Source organism: Motacilla alba, chromosome 1 (genome assembly GCF_015832195.1).
Source record: "Motacilla alba alba isolate MOTALB_02 chromosome 1, Motacilla_alba_V1.0_pri, whole genome shotgun sequence".
Lineage (NCBI taxonomy): Eukaryota > Metazoa > Chordata > Aves > Passeriformes > Motacillidae > Motacilla > Motacilla alba.
Window position 1 is genome coordinate 49,439,433 of NC_052016.1, and position 22,953 is coordinate 49,462,385.

The 22,953-nt window shown below is 37.3% G+C and overlaps 2 protein-coding genes across 2 annotated transcripts; both read right to left on the bottom strand.

The window, feature by feature from the left end:
• Positions 1-1,907: 1,907 nt before the first annotated feature.
• LOC119701076 (matrix metalloproteinase-27-like) lies at positions 1,908-9,300 on the bottom strand. Its single transcript, XM_038137098.1, has 10 exons — positions 9,150-9,300; positions 8,555-8,793; positions 7,782-7,930; positions 7,557-7,685; positions 5,600-5,761; positions 5,302-5,425; positions 4,301-4,431; positions 3,931-4,090; positions 2,633-2,736; positions 1,908-2,442 (listed from the first exon to the last, which is right to left on the bottom strand). Exons 1-10 carry the CDS (start codon positions 9,297-9,299, stop codon positions 2,342-2,344), a joined length of 1,449 nt encoding a protein of 482 aa, XP_037993026.1. The 5' UTR covers position 9,300; the 3' UTR covers positions 1,908-2,341.
• A 4,930-nt stretch (positions 9,301-14,230) lies between these two features.
• On the bottom strand, positions 14,231-21,045 carry LOC119700962 (interstitial collagenase-like). The gene is made up of 10 exons (XM_038136770.1): positions 20,918-21,045; positions 19,685-19,929; positions 19,196-19,344; positions 18,980-19,105; positions 18,055-18,216; positions 17,578-17,695; positions 16,845-16,978; positions 15,660-15,819; positions 14,628-14,728; positions 14,231-14,440 (listed from the first exon to the last, which is right to left on the bottom strand). The coding sequence occupies exons 1-10, from the start codon at positions 21,026-21,028 to the stop codon at positions 14,340-14,342; spliced, it is 1,407 nt and encodes a 468-aa protein (XP_037992698.1). The 5' UTR covers positions 21,029-21,045; the 3' UTR covers positions 14,231-14,339.
• Positions 21,046-22,953: the final 1,908 nt, after the last annotated feature.

Genomic DNA, 22,953 nt, shown 5'->3' on the forward strand with positions numbered 1-22,953 from the left:
TCTGTGAACATGAACCCCTCACTGGTTTAACAGAATGCCAGAGCTGCCAGTCAGAAAACTTCATTAACTATATTGCACTGTTAAAGATTAATTTGGGTTAAGACCAGGGAGTTTTATAAATTATGAAACAATGTTTCACCTTAGAAAAGAAGGAGTGCAGGGTAATATGTTTGTTTATATATCTGAAGACAGTGGAACTTGCCTATGTATTGCAAAGAACTGAATAATCTCCTCTATGACTCAATGATTAAACATTTCTTAAAGTTAAAATTACAATCATATTACACACTGAGCAGACTGAGTGTTAAAGAGTAATCTTGTCTCTGAGTATAAACACCTGGGTGTAACTTGCCAGCTTCTGTGACTGTGCTGTTAAACTGCACTTTCTACTACACAGCCATCAATTTAATTGAATGCTGGAGAAGAATTTAAGGAGCCTGAAAAGACAGAAATAGCTAAGGAATCATCTCTGTTCCACCTACCTCCAGCATGTTCTGCTCTTTCTGTCTGGGGTATCACAAGTGCAAGCAGGTGCCTTCAGACAACTTTATCACTGGCTTGTGGTGATAAAAAAGCTGCTGTTGTAACTTTTCAAAAAAGCACGCATCATAGAGGAGAAATGTGGGATGTCCCATTCTGAATAAAAACTTTGATAAGAGATACCCATCAAAGATACTATTAATTCCACCCAGCCATATCTGTCTGAAAGGCAGCTACTCTAAGCTAGTTGCGTAGCCTTTTCCTTCAAAGACATGACTAGCTGACAGCCATGCTCCTTTCTCTGGAGGCTGAAGACACTGGTTTGCCACAGCATAGTCTTTGAGTGAGATGAGACGAGATTGAGATGAGATGAGATGAGATGAGATGAGATGAGATGAGATGAGATGAGATGAGATGAGATGAGATGATGAGCAATGTTGTGGAAAATTTCTTCCTCTTTTTTCAGTACAGGGATCTTCCCTAACTCATATACCCAGAGAGAAAACTAAAGCAGTCAGATGAATCTCCTTTAAATGTCTATTATACCACCCCACTTTAAGCTTATATTTTCTTAGGTATCTAAATGGTGATGGTGTTTGCTATGATTAGACTTGTAGATAGATTAGTGAAACATCACATTCGATCCTTTACTTTGATTTCCTGGTGGGAACAAAGCCAGTGGGTTTCTCACAGCAATAGCAGCAACATGGTGGTACTGCTGCTGTTTACAGCAAGTCACGTGGGCAAGGCTCATGCTGGGGTCGTTGCATTGTTATAAAAATACACAGCAAAAAGAAACAATTTAGTAAAGTATGGGAGAGGTGTATAAAACAGACTAATGTGTGAGATCTGGAGAACAGAAGGACAAACCACTACTGGGACCAGATTCTCAGATATGCCCAGCCATGCGCTCAGTATGGCCAACAATTTCACAGTGTGTTCTGGGCCTGTTTCCAGAAGTAAATGCAAAAGAAATACCTGGAGAGGATATAACTGTGGCTCTACAGATTTTGTCTGATTTTGTAAAGAGTTTGCATGGCAACAGGCTGTAAATGTCAGATGTATGTAAAGCACATGGTTTGTATCAGCAGAGCAAAGGTTGTGCTCCATGACATGGTAGTTGAATCTATTCTTGAACCGGGCAGGGCTGATGTGTGAAGGATGTAATTCACAGCTTCAGACAAAGTGGACACTGATGAAATGTTAATTGTTATGCTATAAAGACTGATGAGGGTGATTATCAGGTGAGATAATTTATTTAGACATTGGGACTTCAGGGTGATTTTGGTGTCAAAGTACTGTTGTGATGTGAAAGGGACAAGGCTGCAACAGCCAAACAAGATCAGGACAAGATGCAGGAAAATGCATCTTCTGCAGAATGCAGAAAAGCAAGTGACTAATGAAAGCTTGTATCTTGCAGATGGAGAGAAAAGAAGCTTGCTCTTTGGAGAGAAAAGAGGCAAAGTATAAACATTGTATGCTGGAGGGATAATAGAATGTTAACTTGCAGCCTTTCACACCTCAGAAATGTAGAATGCCTTCAACAGATGAAGCAGAAAACAGATGCCATCAACCTAAAACTCTTTATTGCCGTAATATTAAAAAAAATTCCCCAAACCATCTGGAGAATAAAGTAATAAATTATTTTCTATAATTTTCATTTATGGGAAAAATGCAATTTTGTTCTAGTCTTTGAAAATAAAATTTGAGCTGACATGTTAATTTATCAAAATACATGAAAAGTATTTTTGAAAACTAGTCCTGTTGCCTATTGTGTAGAGCAGTGTGCATACAAACAATTTCTGAGATCTCTGGAATGGTAGTTATTGTCTTTTGCTGAATGAAAGAATGTTTAATGATGCTAGCAGTGAAACCAGCCATTACTCTTCATTTCTCTGATAACTTTTTTAGCAATAGGGTCAAACTCCCACTGTTTCGGTCCATGAAAGAAGTAGAATAATCCTGGAAATGAAAAAGTAAAACATTCTGTTATGGATACAAGGAACAGCTTCATTCTGACAAATCCCCTTTGTACACACAAGAGATCATAATTTCTGTCTTTTGCAGGTTGCAGCGATAATGATCATCATAATTTCAGAACTTAAGATCTTTAGAAGTAAACTGATTTTACTTGAAAGTTCATTTCATTTACCTTTCTGTTGAAAAACAGCATCAACCCTCTGACCAATTCCTGGAAATTCATCGGCTGTCAGTCTAGGATAACCCTTCTCCATGGACTGGCTGTTTTCATCAAACCTAAATTATATGAAAGGAGACGTACAATTTTCCAGAGTTTAGACTTCAATTCTGCACAGAGTTTAGCAGCCTTAAAAATATGCCCACCCATCTGCAATTTAGTTGGTTTCACTGGGGTTGCAAGAAAAATTGTGTTATTTACTTGCACAAATGGCTGCAAGATGCTGGCCATTGTGTTTTCCATGAGGTTGTTTCTTGTTTGCTGATAAAGGTAAGCAGCTCCAAAGAAGCATCAGAAGTATCCATTAGAAGCATCTCTAAGTGAGAAAAACTGAAGGAAGACCCACATTTTTGACTTCAGGGATGAGATTTCCATCCTCTGACGATAACACTGTGACAAACAGTGCACGGAAACTGGACAGATTCATTCCTGCTATAACGCATATTTATAGCATGAATTTTGACTCCTCCTCTCAGACTTTGATAAGATATTCTATGTAGTCCTCTACTATCTGGACAGATTTAGATGGAGGCAAGGAAGCTGGCTTATTTCTAATACATCAAGTTCTTCCTATGTGAGCAAGGACAATTTTTATGAGATTGGGCTAAATTAAGGGGACTTGAAAGGAGAACCTGAAATGTTCTTCCACATTTGAGGAACCCTCTCAGGGGAAAAAAAAACCAAAACAAAACAAACCAAGCAAACAAAGCCTTTGTTTCACTTCTCCTTGGATACAAGAAATATTTTTCACAGGCATATGAGGCTGGGAGAATGAGTTACTAGGTAAGAAATGCGTGTTGTGGTTTACTTGCATGCTGTTGTCTTGTGACCAAGGCAGTAAAATAACAATGCAAGATATTGTAAATACTCTACCCAAATTAATCAAAACCAAAAAACAGGAAACCACAGGAATCTCAAAATCCAGATGACACTGTATGTATCACTGAGGAACCCCACAGTTAGTCACAATAAAGTCTGTGTGAACCACGCTTGCCCTGGTTGTTGAGGAAGATCTTTGCAGCCACTGTCCTTGCACACAGAAGGAATCTTTCAGCTTCCCTAAGCTGACTTCTTTCTTCCCCTGCCTGCTCTTTGGGTATCAAGACTCACTCATGCCAGTTTAGGAGTAGGATTTAGAGGGAACCTACAGTTACCTAAAAGGTCTACTTTCTCTTTTATCACATGTTCACTTTAATTTTTATTCAGATTATATTGGAGTTATTAATAGGAAAATATTTGTCAATTCTTCTTACCTCCAGTACTTGTCACCTATGAAAAAGTCTGTCTTCCTTGTATTTTTATTACAAACAGCTGCATCAACTTTCTTGACACCTTTAGGGAAGCCCAGTGTGTTGATATTCTTTGGATAACCGAGCAACACCTGATATCCACTGATAACCCAGAATTTGTTGCCTGTTAAGATAAATTAAAATATTTAGTTTTGCCAGTCATTTTCAGACAGTAAATTATAAAATGCACTCCTTCATTGTAAGTTGTAGGAAAAATAGATGAAATATTCTGGGTTTTTATTTTACCTATTTGAAAAATATATTTTATGCACACGTCCCTTCTGCCCACATAATTAAATTAAGAAAAAAAATTAGAGAAAATCTCATACTTCACCTTTGAAAAGTAGGATCTGATCTTTTGTGTTCTCATACGCAGCTTCAATACCAGGAGGCAGATTTGGCCAGAAGGCAGAAATTAATTCATGTTCAGCTTCTGAGTTATCAGGATATACCCTCCATAAGTGCCTGATTTAAATATGAACAGGTTTGTAGTACATAACAAACCACAGAAACTTCTGAGTGCAAAAGAATGTGAGCAACATTGTGACTTACAAGCTCTTTCTTGTCAGTGGAGCTACCTGATTTGATGTGTCAGAAAGGAAATAACTCCCTGCACTGGGAAGTGTTTGTGGTTTTTTTATTCTATCTTCATTCTGGCACTTCATTGATACTCACTGATAAATGATCAGTTATAAGCAGCTGAATATTTCAAGTTGTCCCTGTACTGTATAGTAAGAAGTTTATAGGAGCCCAGGTAAGACTTACTGTAACATCTTCAGCAGATGAATTCCCCAGATGAATTTGGGCTTGCAGAAGAGATTGGAGAAGAGATTGGCTCAACTGTATGGCCAAACATACTTATTTCCTAGTTTGTTAGTTACTTAGATTAGTAAAATTAATTGAACACTTAATTAAATGTTCAAGGCCAGGTTGGATGGGGGTCTGAACAACCTGGACTAGTGGGCAGTGTCCCTGCTTAGAACCAGATGATCTTCAAGGTACCTTCCAAACCAAACCTTTATGTGATTGTCTGGAAATATTTGCAGCATTTGCAGCATTAAGTCAAGTCACTACTCAGTGTAACCATCTATACATTTGGGAGCAAGGTCTCATTGGGATTGAGGTGTTTTCTGGAAAAAAATGAAGCATTTTTTTTCAGGGGATCCTGTAAAATATTAATACAACTAATATCTGCTAAAACTTTTATTTCCATGAATTGAAATCCATTTGTCTCGTTGTAAATCCTGTAAACATGTAAACCACAAAAGTATCCAGTCTTTGTATAAATCAAGAAAAATTAAACCCCATGCAGACAAATGTCATATCAGCATTTACCTGCCCTTTAGAAAAATGACTTCTTGTCGGAGTGTAGTTACAGCATCAAAAGATATCTGGGAGCCACAGATTTTAGGTGAGGTAGGGGTGGTTGGCCTTTTATCTGGGGCATTTGGTGGTGATCCTGAGGGAGAAATTTTGGAAAGATTACACCAAATTGTAGAAATATGCAGGTTTCCACACCTTTTTTTTTTTTTTTTAATATTATGCAAATATGATTAAGCTTATGGTGAAACTTTGTGAAAGAGATTATTTCTCCTCTGCTTACCTTTATTTTAAAGCCATGGATTTTACTCACCATAAATGGACTGAATGCCACTTATATCATCTGGAGAGAGGGGAAATTCACTGGGGCTGATGTAGGCATAATTGGGGAACATGAGAGCCCTCTGATCATTAGAATGGGAGAGACCCAGGGCATGGCCAAACTCATGAGCAGCAACAAGGAACAAGTTGAACCCTTATGAAATAGATAGAGAGAAGAGATCAGTCAAATTTTACTCAGTAAATGGCTGATATGATCATAGCATCAAGCTATTGCTCAGCAGCAGTTTTCATGCAATATATTGATGTTCACTAGGGAATGCATCTAGGTGAACATATTTTTGTATAGGACAAGATTGTTGTCTTCCCTCACTAGAAGGGAGAGACTTTTGACTCTCTTGCTTTCTGTTAGCTACTGAAAGTGTGTGTGTGTCATGAGTAGATATCTGGGGGTGAGTGTGGGTGCAGCTCTTTGGAATGTCCTGGCAGGGTTTCCTGGCTGAGGTAGAACAGATTAGTTAGTGAGTCAGATCAAACTAAGAGCTCTCCAGGGCAAGGCAGGAGGACACACTCTGTGCTCACTGCAGGTATCCAAGTGTCACTCTGTGTCTCACTCTCCCTCCTACAAACCTGAGAATGAAAGGTGAGATCATGAATAGACAAGGAAAAATAAAAAGTTAGCAGAACACTTTACCTTTCTACCATTGGGACTTTAAAACATATGGTTTCTTTAGAGATTTATGAAACTAAATAAATTTAAAAAATATTATGCTTCTGCATACTTATTCCCAGTGAAATATGTTAACACAAGAAAGAAATAAAAATGGAATTTCTTCAACAAGCGTCCCTCCAAGTAACACGCCCTTCTGAATTAGGGAAGAATGATCATCTGTCCTGCAGACCAAAATCCAGAAATGTCAACAGATTTAATGAAGATCACAAGTCTGTGGCAGAGGAGAGGACTGGTCATCGATTGCCCAAGAAAGGCTTGCTGAAGCCAAGACATTCATTTCTCAAAAATCCAAACATAATAAAGCCTCATTTTTTCCACACATATTTCCAGTCAGTCCTCCCCTCTCACGAGTCTTCCAAGCACTACAAGTTCTGCAATGTCTGGCTGCTGGAGCTGTGCTGCTGAGGAACAGCAGAAAAACTGTGGTTGACCCATTGAGTCCCAGTATGGGGAAAACATCACATTTAATCATGTGACATGTCCGGCACTCATCCCTCTCTTTTTGTTCCACCACAATAAACCCACAGTCTCCTCCTTGTCCAGCGGTTTTACAGCACTTTTCTGTTCATTAGCTCCTTGCTCTTCCTGACCTCAGTTCTCTTGTTGCAGCTTTCCATTTCAAAAAATGGATGAGAAAAGAGTCTAAAGTAGCAGAGGGCAATGTGCCTGTGTGCTGACAGACCTGTCAGAGGCAGTGTGTGCTGTACGGCCAGCCCGGAGGCTGAGCGGAGCAGACACTCCCAGACAGATTGAGGCTGGGCACTCAGTGTTCCCCTCTCTGCTGCCTATTGTTGAACCTACCCTGGAATTTTTAGTGAAGACTCTTCATTATCCCTGGTAGCTGTATTGATTTTTAGGTGGTGGGGATGTCCTCTGAGGGCTTCTGCAAAGCACAGGCCATGGTAGCATCAGGCCTGGTGTGCACCAGGAGGGGAAAAGAAAAAACTTTTATCAAGGCTTGTGAAACTCTGGGTCACCACCAGCCCACAGGTAAGAGTGGCTGTGTCTATGGCATCTCTACCTGAAAAGGGTTGTCCTGTTGGTATTTTTATCAGGGCTAATTAAGGACTAGAGTAGATCAAGATGTTTATGTCTGTGTCACTGTAAGTATCCCTGTTGGAGGACAGCCGGCAATATCCTCAAACTGTTCTTATAGTTAGTGCAGTGCTTCATCTGTCTCTTCCCTCACTTAAATAAAATCAGAATGAAATTTATTCATCTGCATGAATAACACTTCATAAACCTTTTTTGAACCTACCAGCTGAGCCTGTGGTCCAGTCTTCATCCTCGTCAAAGTGCACATCACCGCCTAAACCATTGCCAGGTGGAAAGGCATGAGCGAGAACTCCAAGGGGGCCATCAAAATAGCGAGGGCAATGTCCATGAACTAAATAACATGAAGTTGACACAACACTAAGCTTAGGTTATGACTATTGGAAAATATATTAATTAATTTTATCATTGAGTGCAGTATTCATTTTACCTTTGGACCCAAAAGCAATCATTATATCTGCTATTCCCTTATGAATGCGAGCAAAAATCAGCGGGGTGACAGCACTCCACACTTTAAACGCCTTCTCAAGTGCTTTATCCACATCCTCCTTGCTCATATCTGGTGTGTAGTTCACAATTCTACAGTTATGAGAATTCAAGCATAATATTTAGTATTTGCATAAAAAAGAAAATCCCTAATATAGTTAAGAAGATTAACAGAAAATATAAGAAACAATGTAACCTGTAAACAAATAGTTCCCAAGATTCATCTTGGGCTGGGTGGTTTTGTTTTGATATGTGAAAACTGACTGTGTTTGAGTATGGGATAACTGTCCAATATGTCTTTCTCATAATAATAGTTGTGTACACATTATCAGTTTTTTCTTAAAATGTGCCTTAGCCAGGAGGTTGCCAATTGAGCATGAAGAAAGTTACCTCCTCAGGTTTCTGACACTGTTATCTCAGCAAACGTTAAAGATAATGAGGCTTGTACAGGGTGCAATTGATGTTTCTGTTTGGCTTACAGAATATTTGTCAGGAGTGATACATGACAGGCAAAATACTATGGGTCAACCAGTAATTGTAAAATACCCAGCTTGATTTTCAGAAATTTCTCTCAGGAACATGCATAGCTAACAGCTGTGGAGAGAGAAACATTTTTGTATTCCCAACAGGAAACAATTACTATAGAAGTTATATTTAAATAGAACAAATGTGGATGCTCACAAATCTAAAGTTCAAACTCAAAAGTAATTATACTACCTGTATGTCAGTTTGTTTTTTTTCCATCCAGGCAGGGTGAAGCCATAGAGACCCACATCCGGAACTCCACACCTGGGTTTCTTCATCATTTCCAATGTCTCATTATCCAGTTTTCCAGTCACTTTCAAACCAAAAAATTGTTGCATTTTCTGAAGTTTTTCAGCTGCAGAGTCAGCATTTATTTTCCATCCAAGCTGATTTGGATCTGGGTCAACAGCATAGAATTTATTCAAGTAGTTCTAGTGAAAAAAAGCGACATGTTTTACATTTTGATCTGTTTCTTGAACAAATAAGTACCTCAGGACTGATGTTGTTTGTGTAGGTTGCTGGCAAAACCTTCCTGTGATTTTGGAGCACAACAGATATTTTCATGAGGATCATAGCTAAACAGAAACAGACAACATTGTCCTGACTCTTATTAACTTGACATTTCCAGTTTGTACAGATTTATCCTACTCTAATAAAGCTCAAGCAACAGAGTTCTATGCAATAATATTGTCTCAGAAATGCAGCAAGCTGTTGTGCAACTGGAACACACAGAATAGGTCTAAAAATAAAGGGCTCAATTGATCCCAGATATGGGCAATGCAATTACCTGTACAAGCTTTGCATCTTCATTATCTTTCTCTGGGTAGAAGGGAAGACTGCTAGAAACAGCTGTGCATGTCACAAGCCAAAGTGAAAGAGCCTTCATTTTTACTCTCATCCCTGTCCTGGTAGGAGAGCTGTCTGCTTTCTGCTCCATGTGCCTCCTTTCTCATGTCCCAGTTCGTATGGTTATGGGGTGCTTTGGAGAGTCATCTGTAGACTGACTCAGAGCTCATCATGCTCTGATTCCCTCCACACAAGTTATAACACTGTGCAGACTAACACAATAAAACTTAATTGAACCCATCCGACTTCACAGTCTTCTGAAATCAGTTGGGATTTGAATCTGTCCAAGCAGCTTGGCTATCCTTTCAAAACTGGAGCTCAATTTCGGTTATTTTATACTGACTTTGACAAACCTGCACAATTTCATGCCAGATTAAGTGCTGGACAAATTTTAAACATTGTAAGTTGTCCCAACACACCTGTGTGAAGTGGGACCACCAAATATAGGGGTACTCTACATTCTCAGTCTAGAAAATGGGAATTGTGTGTGAGGTATGAATCCCATAAAGACAAAACAAAACAAAACAAAACAAACTTTCAGAGAAGTTACTGTAAGCAGAATATTTTCTTTTCAAATTGATTCATAAAGTGAGACAGAATGTTTCGGAAAGTGGATGAAAATGCCAATTCCATACCCACCTCTTTCTGGCAATTTTTTAAACCGGGTGTTTCTTTTAAATTATTCTAGTGGAATCCAAAATATACATAAATGAGATCGATTTTACCTTATAAATTGAACCTAAAGAATGTGAATATTTTTTTATCTCTGTCTGTATCTATCTATCTATCTATCTGCCATTTCATCACTAAAGGGTTTTTTCAGTTTAACCACATTAGCCGCAGGACATATGATTATTTCCTGTCTTAAGTAATTCGGAATAAGGGAAGTTTGAAGAGTTACACAAGCTGTGACAAATTATGAGATTTCACCCTGTTCCACCCAAGAACCTTCCCCTTCCACTGGCAGCAAAGGGAGTTAAGGTGTTTAAGCTTAATCAGCTCAGAGAAGCTCTCACACCACGTACTCAACTTTTACAAAACTGTTGAAAGAAATGCCTTCACGTTGGACTGTGGCTTTTCCAGGATATCCATGCTTCTGGTTTTTGGCTTTTTTGCCGTCCCTTCCAGCCAATTTTTCTCCAGCTGGAGGCATTAATGGTGAATTTTTTCATCTCAATATCCTCATTGTTAAACTTATTATTAAAGGCATTTCTGAGATACTTTAAAAAAACCCCAAGAAACCCTTCTCTTGATTATTATCATTGCATTGTATGGATCCCATTCAGTTCTGTATGTATTTGACCATATTGATTAGATTTTTGTTGATATAATCACATTTAGACAGCTACCTAACAGACACCCATGTTGTGAACAATTAGGAACGTTGAGTCCCTGCTCAGCATTCACACACATATAGTGTTAAGGTCATGACCATACTGCAGCACTATTTCTGGTTCCTGGGATGTTCCGTGTAACATCATCAGTACTACTGATGTGATAAGCAGTCAACTTTCTCAGTTAAAACAGGGGACACATTGCTGCTGTCTTCTAAGAGGAGAAAAGAAGTCATGAGATAGTTCAAAATCCACCAACTCCAATAAATGTCAAAGATAGGCATTAGGAAACCATAACCAGAAGCTGCTTGTACAGCTTCTTCTTTTCCCAGACCCCAAGGCCAGCTATAGATGTGCTTGTGAAACATCACTTGTGAACCTTTTCCGGTCTCTCTCCCTTGGGCAGTGGGAACTGGCTGCTGAGTTGTATAGATGGCCATATTGCAAAACTCCAGTAGTGTTTTCTGTGATGTAGATGTCCATCATTTGTCACTGAAATGTCTTATGAGCAAACACTAATGTTAGCTGAAACTAAAAGTGTAGTCTAAATTAAAGGTTTCAACTTCTCTACATTGAATGAAGACAATGTAGAGGTCAGATGACCCAATTTTGAGTTAGTTGGTTATCTCAGAGATAAGTATTTCTCTGTTTTCTGTAGAAGAAAGCTTAATTAATAAATGCATAAAGTTAGATGCAGCTGATCTTAACCTAGCTGCTCTTACTGTCTCTGTCCTTCAATGCAACATGGCAGACAGCTGTGGGAATCTGATTGCCACAGTGGGAAGCAAGAAAAACACTTCTCCCAGTTCATACCAAATCTACCCATAGTTCTTGATTTTTCTATAAAATTTAATTCATATCAGCTGAAACATAGTTTTCAAAAATGTATTGTAGTGCCATGGGAAAATATGTTTCATATTCAAAGCCCTGAACAGTGTTTGTCTTTTGTGACATATGCATGAACATAATCAGACTGTAGCACCATGGTTATTCCCTCTAGCTTTGAAACCTTTGAGACAAACAAATATATCCATTTAAAAACATAAGACAGATCTCTAAAAAGAAAGCCACACTGGTGGCTGGGATCCAGAACCCAGAGGGGACCTGTAGCTTCTAGACTGGTATTTGGAAGGCAGCTGGAAACCTTTAGGCAACTTAATGGCACTAGAGACCTGTTCAGGCAGAAAAGTTTTGTCACTGCTCTTCATGCTCAGTCCTTCCACAGAGCCAATGAAATTGAATTGTTACTCAGCCTGAGTGAAAAACATGGGGCAAAGGCAAATGGTCCACGTCCTGTCTTTGACCCTTGATGGACTTTTAACAGACTGCAGAGTGTGAGGACAGGACTCAACCATGCCAACACAGGTCCCTAGGGACAGTACAGTCTCTGTGGGCGTTTGGGAAGTGATGGGCTCCCAGAAGTCCTGTTGCATACCTGCATGGGTTACTGGGAGACCTTACAGAACCACAAATGCACTAAACATATTTAAGGAATTGAATTCCTGGCTGAGAAAATCTCTTACCCATGATATGGGCAACAATTACACACCACACCTGTAGCAAGGCCCTGGGGAGGGGTATAGTACTTTAACACAGTACAGTAATTAGCAAATAGAGGTAAACTTATTAAAAGGGAAAAAGAAAATGACAGACAGTTTTATGGACAAAACACTCCACTTCCTAATTCCGGAAAGCCTGCTTTGTGCCTGAAGGAGGACAAGAGCGGCTGGCTCCAGATGTGCCCTCCTCATCATGGTGTGGCTGGGATGGAGCAATTGCTGCACTCCCGCAGGCAGAGGAAATGTGCTCTCGCATAAGCACAGGGCAGATTTCTCACAAAGCTATCACTTCATGTTGAGCTCTCGTCTTCCGGCTCATGGGAAATTCACAAAGTGAATTTCAAAACTACGTCTGGCAACTAAAATTTGGACAGGGTGTGAAAAGGCACGGACTAAAAATATTGCATTGGATATTGCATTGGAAACTTCATCCTACTTTTAACTTCTTCATCTTCCATGGTCTGTAAATTACCCTTTATCTCTCTTTCCTCTAAAACATAACCACCTCCTTACTCCTCATCTTTCATTTAACTTTTTCACTGCCCCATGAGTACTCACCACTATTTGCTTCTAGAGAGGGACTAGCATTCTGCTCTAAATCTGAGAAGCTCTTTCAACATCACCTTGAGATGCTGTGCTTTTGCTTCATGTGTGCAGGGAAAATATGCCCCCAGTTTTTATTTTTAACATAAATTGTTCTAGTAAGAAATATTATCTTTGCTCATAAATCTTGTGTTATATTTGTAGACCATTTCTGCTAAAAAAGCAGAACACAACACAATTTAGATTTATATACTTCTAAAACAATTTTTTATTTAATTGTCATTCAGTATCACTGGCTTACACAAGAAAATATGATTCAATACCATTGCTGATGAGGTTTGATATTAAAGAACTAGTACCTATAACACCTTGTGAGAACTGGATTCACATAAATTAACTTCTTAATTAAAGCTTTTGATTTGCTGCAATTTATTTTTATTATTTTTTATATTTTCTTAGGTTTTATAAAGTATATTATCAAACTATTTTTCAATGATACAATTTCTTATCTTTGAATAGTATTGAGACTGATCTATACTGAATTTAATAAAAATAAGAACTTCCAACTCTGTTCTGTGACTATGAAGGATAAAATGGAATAGCCTTCTAATACAGACAGATAGGTAATGAAAAAAATGAAACAGATATGTTTTTATGAGACTACACATTATTTCCTCAAAATATAGTAACTTTTATTACCCTAACTTTAAACCATCCTCTGAAGCCTGTTGAATTATACAGATAAAAAATATAATAAATTTTGTTCTGTTCATATGCTTCCAATGATATCAGCTGGGCTATAAAGACTGAAGAGAATGTGATTAACTCTTCAAATACCATTTTAATTGAGGGCTTTTTGCAGAAAATGTGGTTAAGCTGGAAATCAAGCTGTCCTTTTTATGAATCTTTGTATCAGAGGTATTTTTTGCCAAGAATTTTAATCTTTTAAGCAAACTTCTTGATTCTCTAACCTACTGGAATGACGTGGGATTTAGTAACTACTGGAGTAGTAAGAGAGTAGAAAGAGCCTTGATTAAAGAAGTTTATCTGTTTATTATATGATGTGGCTACCTTTGAGAGCAAGTGACTTGTTTCTTATCTCAGAGGTCCTTTCTAATCTAGATTTCTGCATTTCTGGACTTGAAACCAGTTCCTAAGCCCAAAAACCATGAGAATATTCCTTCTCCTCTGTCCCCCTGCCCTCTTCCCACAGTTGTCAAGACCCTGCAGAGTAGTCTAAGAGGGGAAGTAGGGGAAAGAGGAACAGAAAGTGAAAGTAGATCTTACACCGATGATAATGAGCCCCAACTAATTAACCAGATTTTCACCAGGGTTTGTGAGGAGGGGGGGCTCAGAGACAAGTGTGTCCTCCTTTCTCTATCTTTGTGAAAAAACCTGACATTTCCTGCTGGAATACATTTTCTAGTGTTTGAAAGCTAGACTTGGATCTTGAGCATCTGGGCAAAAATGACATCAGGAACAAAATTATATGAGAAACATAATTTATTAGGAAACTTGACCATAACAGGAGAAGTTGTGATAAATTATATAAATTTATTTGGCATAAAATAAATAATTATTAAGAGTGTACTGACATAGAATTTGAACAGAAATCCGTTCTGACCTGAGAATCATGAAATGCTGAAAAATGCAGCAGATAAAAATATACAGTGTGCACATGGAAAAACACTGCAATTAACAATTAAACCAGCTGGTGCTCTTCATTTTTCGAACAATCCGTTTGGCACGAGGATCAAACTGGAACTGGGTTGTTCCATGGAAGAAATACACATAACCTAGAAGTAAAATTTAATCCAATTATATTTCATTTGAAAAAAAATCCCCATTATAGACACTCCATGTATACCAGATATTTTTCATTTCCTTTTCATTGATGTTATAACAGCTTTTTGAAAAAAATTATTCTATCAGTAGAAGCCCAAATATTCACATAAACACAGGTTAAAGGTAAGTTTCACTCACCATCTTTCTGGAAAGCAGCATCAACCCTGCCAATGTTTCCAAAGTCAGAGACTATTTTCCTGGGATACCCATGATCCATGGATTTTTTCTTTTCATCGTATCTTAGAAGAAGAAATGTCATTACAATTTATGAGGAAGCAGACATTATTTTGAAAGTCAAAAGCAAATTCTTACATGAAACATGAAACTCTACTGTTACTAAGATGTGTCATTGAGATTAACTTAAGTAGCTTTTGATTCTTCTTATTACGTTTCTCTTGGAGATTTCTCTAAGATTTGAAAATTCTACCTATGGTAAAGTTTGTCACAATGTTCCCAGGGATGCTGGAAACACAGCTCAGAAATTTATTTATGTATTTCTGGACTAGCAGAGCCTTGGCCATCACTTGCACATAAAATGAACTTCCATTGCAAGGCACTAAATATCCAGTCAAATATAAAAACAAAACATACAACTTCGGAGAAGACAGTAGCACAGTCCTGAACCACAGTTGAATTAGTGTCACTGATGGAATTCTTGAACAAAATTGCTCTCTGAAATTTGTCATGAGCTTCAATTAGAAACACAACCACTTTAAAATTGGAGAATACCTATAATTACTTCATAGAGGAAGTACTTCATAAATTACTTCATAAATTAAAGCACTTTGCACTGATGACTCTTTTTGTTTAAAAAAATGAATTAAAAGCAGATGCTATCACAACATAGCACAAAAAAGCAGCAGTGTTGTGGAGCAAAAGTGACTAATCTACTAGAAATTTACTCTTTTTTTATTGGGTAGCTTTTCGTTCAGGTAGAAGTACTTATAATCCTGCTACAGGAATCTAATGTTTGGGAAAAAAAATCCTGATGAAAAGGTGACACTTTCTAGGAAATGCCTAATTTATTTTTTTTTTTTAACTCCAAAGACACACATTTAAATTTCTGGAATATGCCTGGTTTAAATATTGATCCACTCAAACTGTATAGTGATACATCAGTCCCTAGGGAAATGAAAACTTGTCTTCTGGTAAATGAACATTAAATCATACCTCCAGTATCTGTCAGCTACAAAGAAGTATGTTTTCCCTGTGGCTTCATCATTGTAAGCTGCATTCACTCTTTTGACAGTCTTTGGGAGCCCAAAGTGATAGATTGGTTTGGGATAGCCAGGTAGAACATCATATCCTCTGATCACCCAATATTTATCCTCTGAAAAATAGGAGCAAGCTTCATTTGTTTTTTTGCTATTTATAAAAGCATTTACTTGTGTTTTAGATGTCTGGAAAACAATGTGTCTATATGTCAGTATTTTTCCTTTCAGTTTGCTACTTTAAAAAATATTTCTAATTCTTACACTGGGACTACATAATGAAGACAATGGAAATGGCTTTTCTTTTTATGAATATAACATTAGAATCATGAGGTGTGTTGGATAGAGCTTTTCCCAGAATTAAAAAAAAATGAATATAAGGTATTTTATGGGATAACAACCTGGGGAGGGCTGGAGGTTGATGAGTTAAACCATCGACCTTGGATTGGGATATAGAAATTGGTAAATTCCTGTAATATGCTATTTGATTATAGAGCCATGTAATGTTTTGAAAACTAGGCAATGTGCATCAAATTAAGCTATTAAGGAAAGCACATGTCTAATCAAAATGCTTTGGTAATTTTAGATGCAATGAACATATGGTAATAGGTAATGAATATGGTGATAGGTCATGTACTATAGCAATTGCATAATGAATTCATTTGAAATATTTAAAGGGTATTTGAGGCCTTGAAAAAGAAAGACTGATTAGTTCAGTGAACAATTTTCCTCTCACAGTACAATTTTCCACCAACATTTTTTTTCATTTTTTTCGAAAATACAACAAATACTAATAAACATATCAGTAACTGTAACATAAAAATGCCTATATTTGTCAAATGAGTTCAGTAAAAATCCTTCTGCACAAAATGAAGTGCTGTTACCTGAAAAGAACTAGACCTTAAGAAGGGTAGCTGTTTTCATAACTTATTTTTTCAGGGCATTAACTATAACAGAGGGGAAATTTTTCTAGATTATGACCTCTGGAGATCTGTTACAGCAATATGATTCTCTGGTAATTATTTTCAGAATTGCAAGATTATCTCTTCAACTTCCTGAAAAACACTAACTTCTGTAACTGCATAGTTTATAAGAAGCAGGAAGGAACAGGTCAGAAAAAGTGGAGACCTTCTGATTAAATTACCTTTGAAAATTGTAATTTCATCTGTCTCAGCATTTTCATAAGCAGCTTGAATTCCTGATGGTAACCTTGGCCAGAACAGTGAGATAAAATTGAGCTCTGTCTCTGTCCTTTCGGGATGCTTGCGCAGCATGTATCTGTTTTAAACAAAATTTAAGTCATAAAATAATTCCACTCATATCAAAAATTCAAAATAATTATTATAGCTCCTTGAGTACAACAGAGAGGAGATGTGAATACCCCTGTCCACTGAGAGTAAAGAAATCCAGAGCAAGGGCATTGGTAGTTTTAGCATCTCAATTGTGTGCTAAAAAATTCAGCAAATTGAATATAAGACCTTCTACTTCTCTGTGGGGCAATAAGGCTCAGACATCCTTCTCCCTGGCAGTGCTTTCACTTCTGTCCCTACTCCTGTACTGAGGATAAGTGTGGGACTCATGGACACACTGCTAACAGATACATGAGTGCTCTTGTTTGCTGTTTATTTGATCAATTCCAGAGATAAATGTGTCACAGTCACAGTGGTGTGCACAGGGATAGAATAGTTGGATAACAACCTATAAGCTCCTGTCACCTTGTCTGCTCTTGCCAAATAGGGGTCTTCAGATTAATGATCTGAGAAGGATCTTCTAGTGCTTCTCTTTGTATTACATTCCTAAAGGACAGTTTTCCCTCATGGATTTTTTTAAACTACTGAATATTTTAAAGAAATAATGTGTATGCTTATCGTTGTTACCTGCCCTTGAAGAAGAATATTTCTCCACGTAGGGTAGTAATAGAATCAAATGTCAAATTTGGGTCACAAGCTTCTGGAGTTACGGGTCCTGTCGGCTGCACAGCAGCGTTAGACTGTCCTGTAGGATGAACATTTATCATTTAGTGTGGAGAAATATAAGGAGAGTGTTCAAAAGCTCTCTGAGGACCCAGAAAACATGTTTTATACAGAAAGAAAAAGGATATAATTTCAAAGTAAGAGTCTGTCTTAAAATGCAGAATTCTAATGTTGATAAAACCAGTTGTGTTCATATTTTCCAAATGAGATTTTTGCAGAACTGGACTTCAGCTGAAGTTAGCTTCCAGGAATTTTCTCCCCTTTGTTATCCATTTTTCAGAAGCTGATAAACTTCTCCTTTTGGTGGAATGTTAAATATCTTCATTTTACCATTTACCAGCCTCCCAAGTAGAAATATTAAATAAGTATATTATTTCTTACCATAGATGGCCTGAATTCCATCAATGTCATCCTGAGGAAGACGAAATTCTCTGGGATCGGTGTAGGAGTAAGTTGGATACATCAGTGCTCCAGGATCATTTGAATGAGACAGACCCAGTGAATGGCCAAGCTCATGGGCAAGAACAATGAACAAATTGTAGCCTGTAGGATGAAAACCACATGAAACAGCATAAAATCTGTTTCAATACTCATCACAACTGACTAAATGGCAAAAATAATATACACTAGAGGTACAACAGAGACTATAAGTAATTCTATCATCATAAAAACACAAAAACATTGTTACAGAAGACCTGTATGAGTATGTATAAGAATGTCTGGCCTTAACTGTGTTCTCATTGTCATTTCTCTAGTGTCCTTTTGTCTTAAACATGAGTTGTTTCCCCTGCTACCACATAAACTGCTCACATCAAGGATCATGCCATGATGAGGGATTGTTGGCAGTGTACCAACAGAAAAAAGAACTAAAAAACAAACAATGAGATTACAGTTTCGGTGGTAATTGGAACACCCTAGTTAGCACTAAACTTTGCAGTGTTTGCTTAAGAAAAAGAAAGAATTTGCCTTCAGAAGTTTACCAACAGATTTCCCTGTATCCAAGTTTTAGCTTTCCTCTGAATGAAAATATATTTTAAAGTGCTGACCTTAAAATCATTATAAAATGTTATGACATAAATATTTATATGACGTTTTAAATGCCACTATGATCTAAAAAACGTATTTTCTGCAAGTTCATGCCTAAAAGTGGCAGTAAAAAACAAGAACAAAGAAAGGGCAAGCAATTATAAATTAAAAGCTCTGTCCCTTTTGCTCACTTTTCTGCCTGTAGCCAGGCTCATTAAATAGTAAACATCATGTGAGGTGAGACCGTATGAGGTTAAAACTATAAAGCTACAAAACTTACCTCTTCCATCTTTTGTCCAAGCTTCCTCCTCATCCATATGCACATCTCCACCAAGACCTTCACCAGGCTGGAATGCATGAGCGAGCTGTCCATTGGGACCATCAAAAGGAGAATTGTCACGGTGGTCTAAAATGAAGAGGCAAAAAATTAGTTAAAATCCTAAATTACTTCTATAACTTCAGATTGGTATTTAATATGATGCATTATCATTGTTACCTCTATAAGCAAAAGAGATCATTATATCTGCTACTTTATCCTCAACCTTTTGGAATGTCAATGGTGTCACGTTGCTCCAGACATTGAGAGCTTTTCTGATTGCTTCATCTACATCAGCTCGTCTCATCTTTGGGGTGTAATTCAAAATCCTTCAAAGAAAACCCAACACATAACATTGTTTAGAAAATAGTTGAAATTTCAGCATTTTAGTTGAAATATAATTACTTGTATAGAAGTAAATTATAAGCATTATTACTGGTATAAAAAATAAAAAATCTTAGATGTATCTTTCATGAATGAAAATTAATAAAGGCTTTGTTTTAGATACTGCCTTCTAAAGTATCCGTCTTCTTCCAGAAATCACTAAATCATCCCATATGTCCATATATGGCATAATATGATTCCTTCAGACCCGCCCCACCCCAAAGTCTAGATTTATACCCCAGTGTGCTAGATTTATACCTTTTGAACCAGATTAGGAAAGATTACCTGTATGTCAGATTATTTCTTTTCCATTTGGGATTCCCTGGTGTGAATGCGTATCGGTACACATCAGGTACACCACATCTGGGTTTTTTCATCACCTCCAATGTGTCAAGATCAGGTTTTCCAGTCACTTCTAGTCCAAAGAATGACTGCATTTCCTTGAGCTTTGCAGCAAGGGGGTTTTCACCACCACTTCTTAAATGGGGATGGTGATCCCTTTGAAGGTCATAGAAATTCTGCAGATAACTCTGAATCATAGTTAAAAAAAAAACAAAAAAAAGAGCATTGTGACTTATCAGTACTGTCTTCTGTCACACTTAAAATTTACTAAGTAATCTTAAAGTGTTCTCATATTGACATGCCCTGTGTTTACCAGGACCAACAACAACCTCCTTTCTTCAGTACAATTTTCTTATGGTTTTCTGAATTTGTTGTTTCACTGATGAACTATATCAAGAAATATCTTGAAAAATCTAATATTTACTAATAATAACTAATTCTACAATATTTACTGTGATAAATTATTCTAACAACAAATCTTACACGGAAGCTTATAACTGGTCTCATGCAAGGAAATTGAGGCTGGCAGTGAGACTCCCCACAGCTGGGACTCCCACCATAGAAGCTGAATATGGCTAGAGAGTCAGACTTGGTAAATCATGCCTTTTATTTTTAGCTACAGATAAATTCTATGATACTAGAAACTCAGGCCTTCCTACTGAATTTTGAGAATTTTGTCTACAACAAATTATGTTGTGTCTGTGTGAGTTCCCTTTTTTCCAAAATATTTTGCAAGAGATCGCTTCAGCCAAAACACGGAAAAACATGCTTGCTTCAAGCAAGTTTCTTCCTTATATTATTAAGACCAGTCATATCACAAGTTTCAAGTTTCTTCCTTATATTATTAAGACCAGTCATATCACAAGTTTCAAAGCACAGTCTGAAATGTAAATTGCTACTGAATTTGACTGTTCCTGCTAGAACTCACGCCTCAGTAGTTTTGTTATTACTTTACTGGCAACACCAAAAATGAAGTATATAATATTCAGGTGACTTCTGGGTAAATAAGTCCCACATAATTTTCACACATTTTCTAGGCTGATAGGAAAAACTTTCTCCTAAAATCTCTGCAAAATGGCACATCTTTAGTTTCCACCCATATTCTGTGAATTGCCATTATCATTATCTCTCAGAATACCTGGTGTTTCCCTTAGATATGCACTAAAAAATACTTACCTCTACAAGCTGTAGGGTTTTTCCTTCATCTTCTGCTTCTGGAGCCACAGGAAATGCAGCGGAGATGGCCACATATAGCGACAGGAGAATTGCAAAGGTCTTCATCCTCATCTAAGGCTGTCTGCCTCAGTTTCACTCTTGAGCTACTGGGCACACTTCTCAGCTGTGTTTATATAGCTGATAGTAAATCAGTGACAGCCTGACTCATGCTGTATAATATCCTCTGATTAGTTAAAATGATGCATAGCAGTTTCATCATCAGGTAGTGACGCAAGGTGTTTAACTAATATTACTATCCTTATTTTGTCCAAGTCTTCTGGTTTGTGTAATTTTATAGCATATTTAACAAATAAGGAAATGTTTTTCAGGTAAAATGTTGAGCTACATTTCATACATTTTTTTTTTGAATCATGAATTTAGACTATTTATGGCACAAGGTTTTCACAAACTGGAGAAATAATGAGAAATAAGATTTAAGAGCAATGTAATAAATTGTATGATAAACAAATCATGCTACATATGCTACACATGATTTAATCTTAAACAGACTATATAATATTATGTAGCAATATGTAATATCAAGATAAAAATGACAGTACAAAAACCCAATCTTTTTAATGGAATAACCAGCAGCATAACTCCAGGAGGACTGCCATCTAACAGTTATCCAACAGTTCTATCTAAAACAATCTTATGATATTAGCAGAAGTGAGTGCTAAAATGATTCAATGTTTTTTTACCGATATTAATAATTTTGGTCATGCTACTGGAATGTGTAATCTAGGTTACCCATTTGTATAGTAACATTTCTACTCATGCCAGCATGGATAAGGTCTCTGCTGCAATAGTCTGTTTTGATTCAGGCAGAGCGAGATGATAGAAAAGACACCATGGAAGACAACAGGAATTTTCATCAGTATGGAAAAAGAAGATTAAAGTAACCATTTTTTACCCTGTGTTCACCATTTCATGGAAGGAAGAGTGAGATGAGCCATGATAAAACCTGGTAAATATAATGAAGTATTTAAAAAAATTTTAGCAGCCTCCAGTCTCCAAGACCCTAGTGTGGTCTTAAACAGCAGTGATTAAGTTTAGACATGGGGTTTGGGATTCAGCTGCCCGAACAATTGTGTTATTTGAAATTCTCTAGGGAATCACAAATGATCTCCATTTGCCCTGGAAGGATGCGGGTCTCCGTAGCTCCTGTGCCATGGCAACCAGCCCTGGGTGGGAGTCTGAAGTACAGGCAAATGAGTAATGAGGTGGAATCTGCTTTAGTGTTCTGTTGTGTTGGTATCTGTAAGTTATTTAGGTATCCAAGTTTCTATTTCGGACAATGAATTCTAGAGAGTGATTCAACTGACCGCATGACACACACTTCTAGATGAGAAGAATTGCTCTTCATACTACATTGACTGTATTGGCCAGATCCCTAACAGTGCTAAGAAGAGTTTAAATATTTTGTACAGTGTAGACTCCTAAACTGAGGAAAATATTTCTAACTGCAAGCATCAGAGTAATTGGCCTGAAGGGGATGTGTGTTTGCTAACACTGCAGGCTGTCAAGTACAGGCTGAACATCTTTCAGAATGGTTTTGATGTTTCTGTCCTTATTGGAGGTAAAGACCCTCCTTGTAAACCTTAAAAGAGAAAGAGTAAATGTTAGTGTGAGAGGGAGAAATACAAATAAATGTCATTATTTTAATTATGCTGGGAAATTCTTCACTTATTTTCCCAAATATCATGAAAAAGAATCTATTTCATATGAGATGCTGCACTCACTGTAGTGTATCACCCCCTAATTACATCTAGGTTCAGCAGAGCTTACACCACTCCTGGGAAAAGTAAATTGCCTTATACATTCCAATGCGAGTCACATGGCTTGTCTGGAGTGACTGATTGAAGCTGATACAGGACACTTCAAAAGCAAAAGCTGGGATTTTAAATGACTAGGAAAAGAATTCCTCAGCTGTTGTAGACTAAAGAAATTCAACTTCATGGTTCATAGTCTAAGGAGACCTAATTACTGGTTATTCT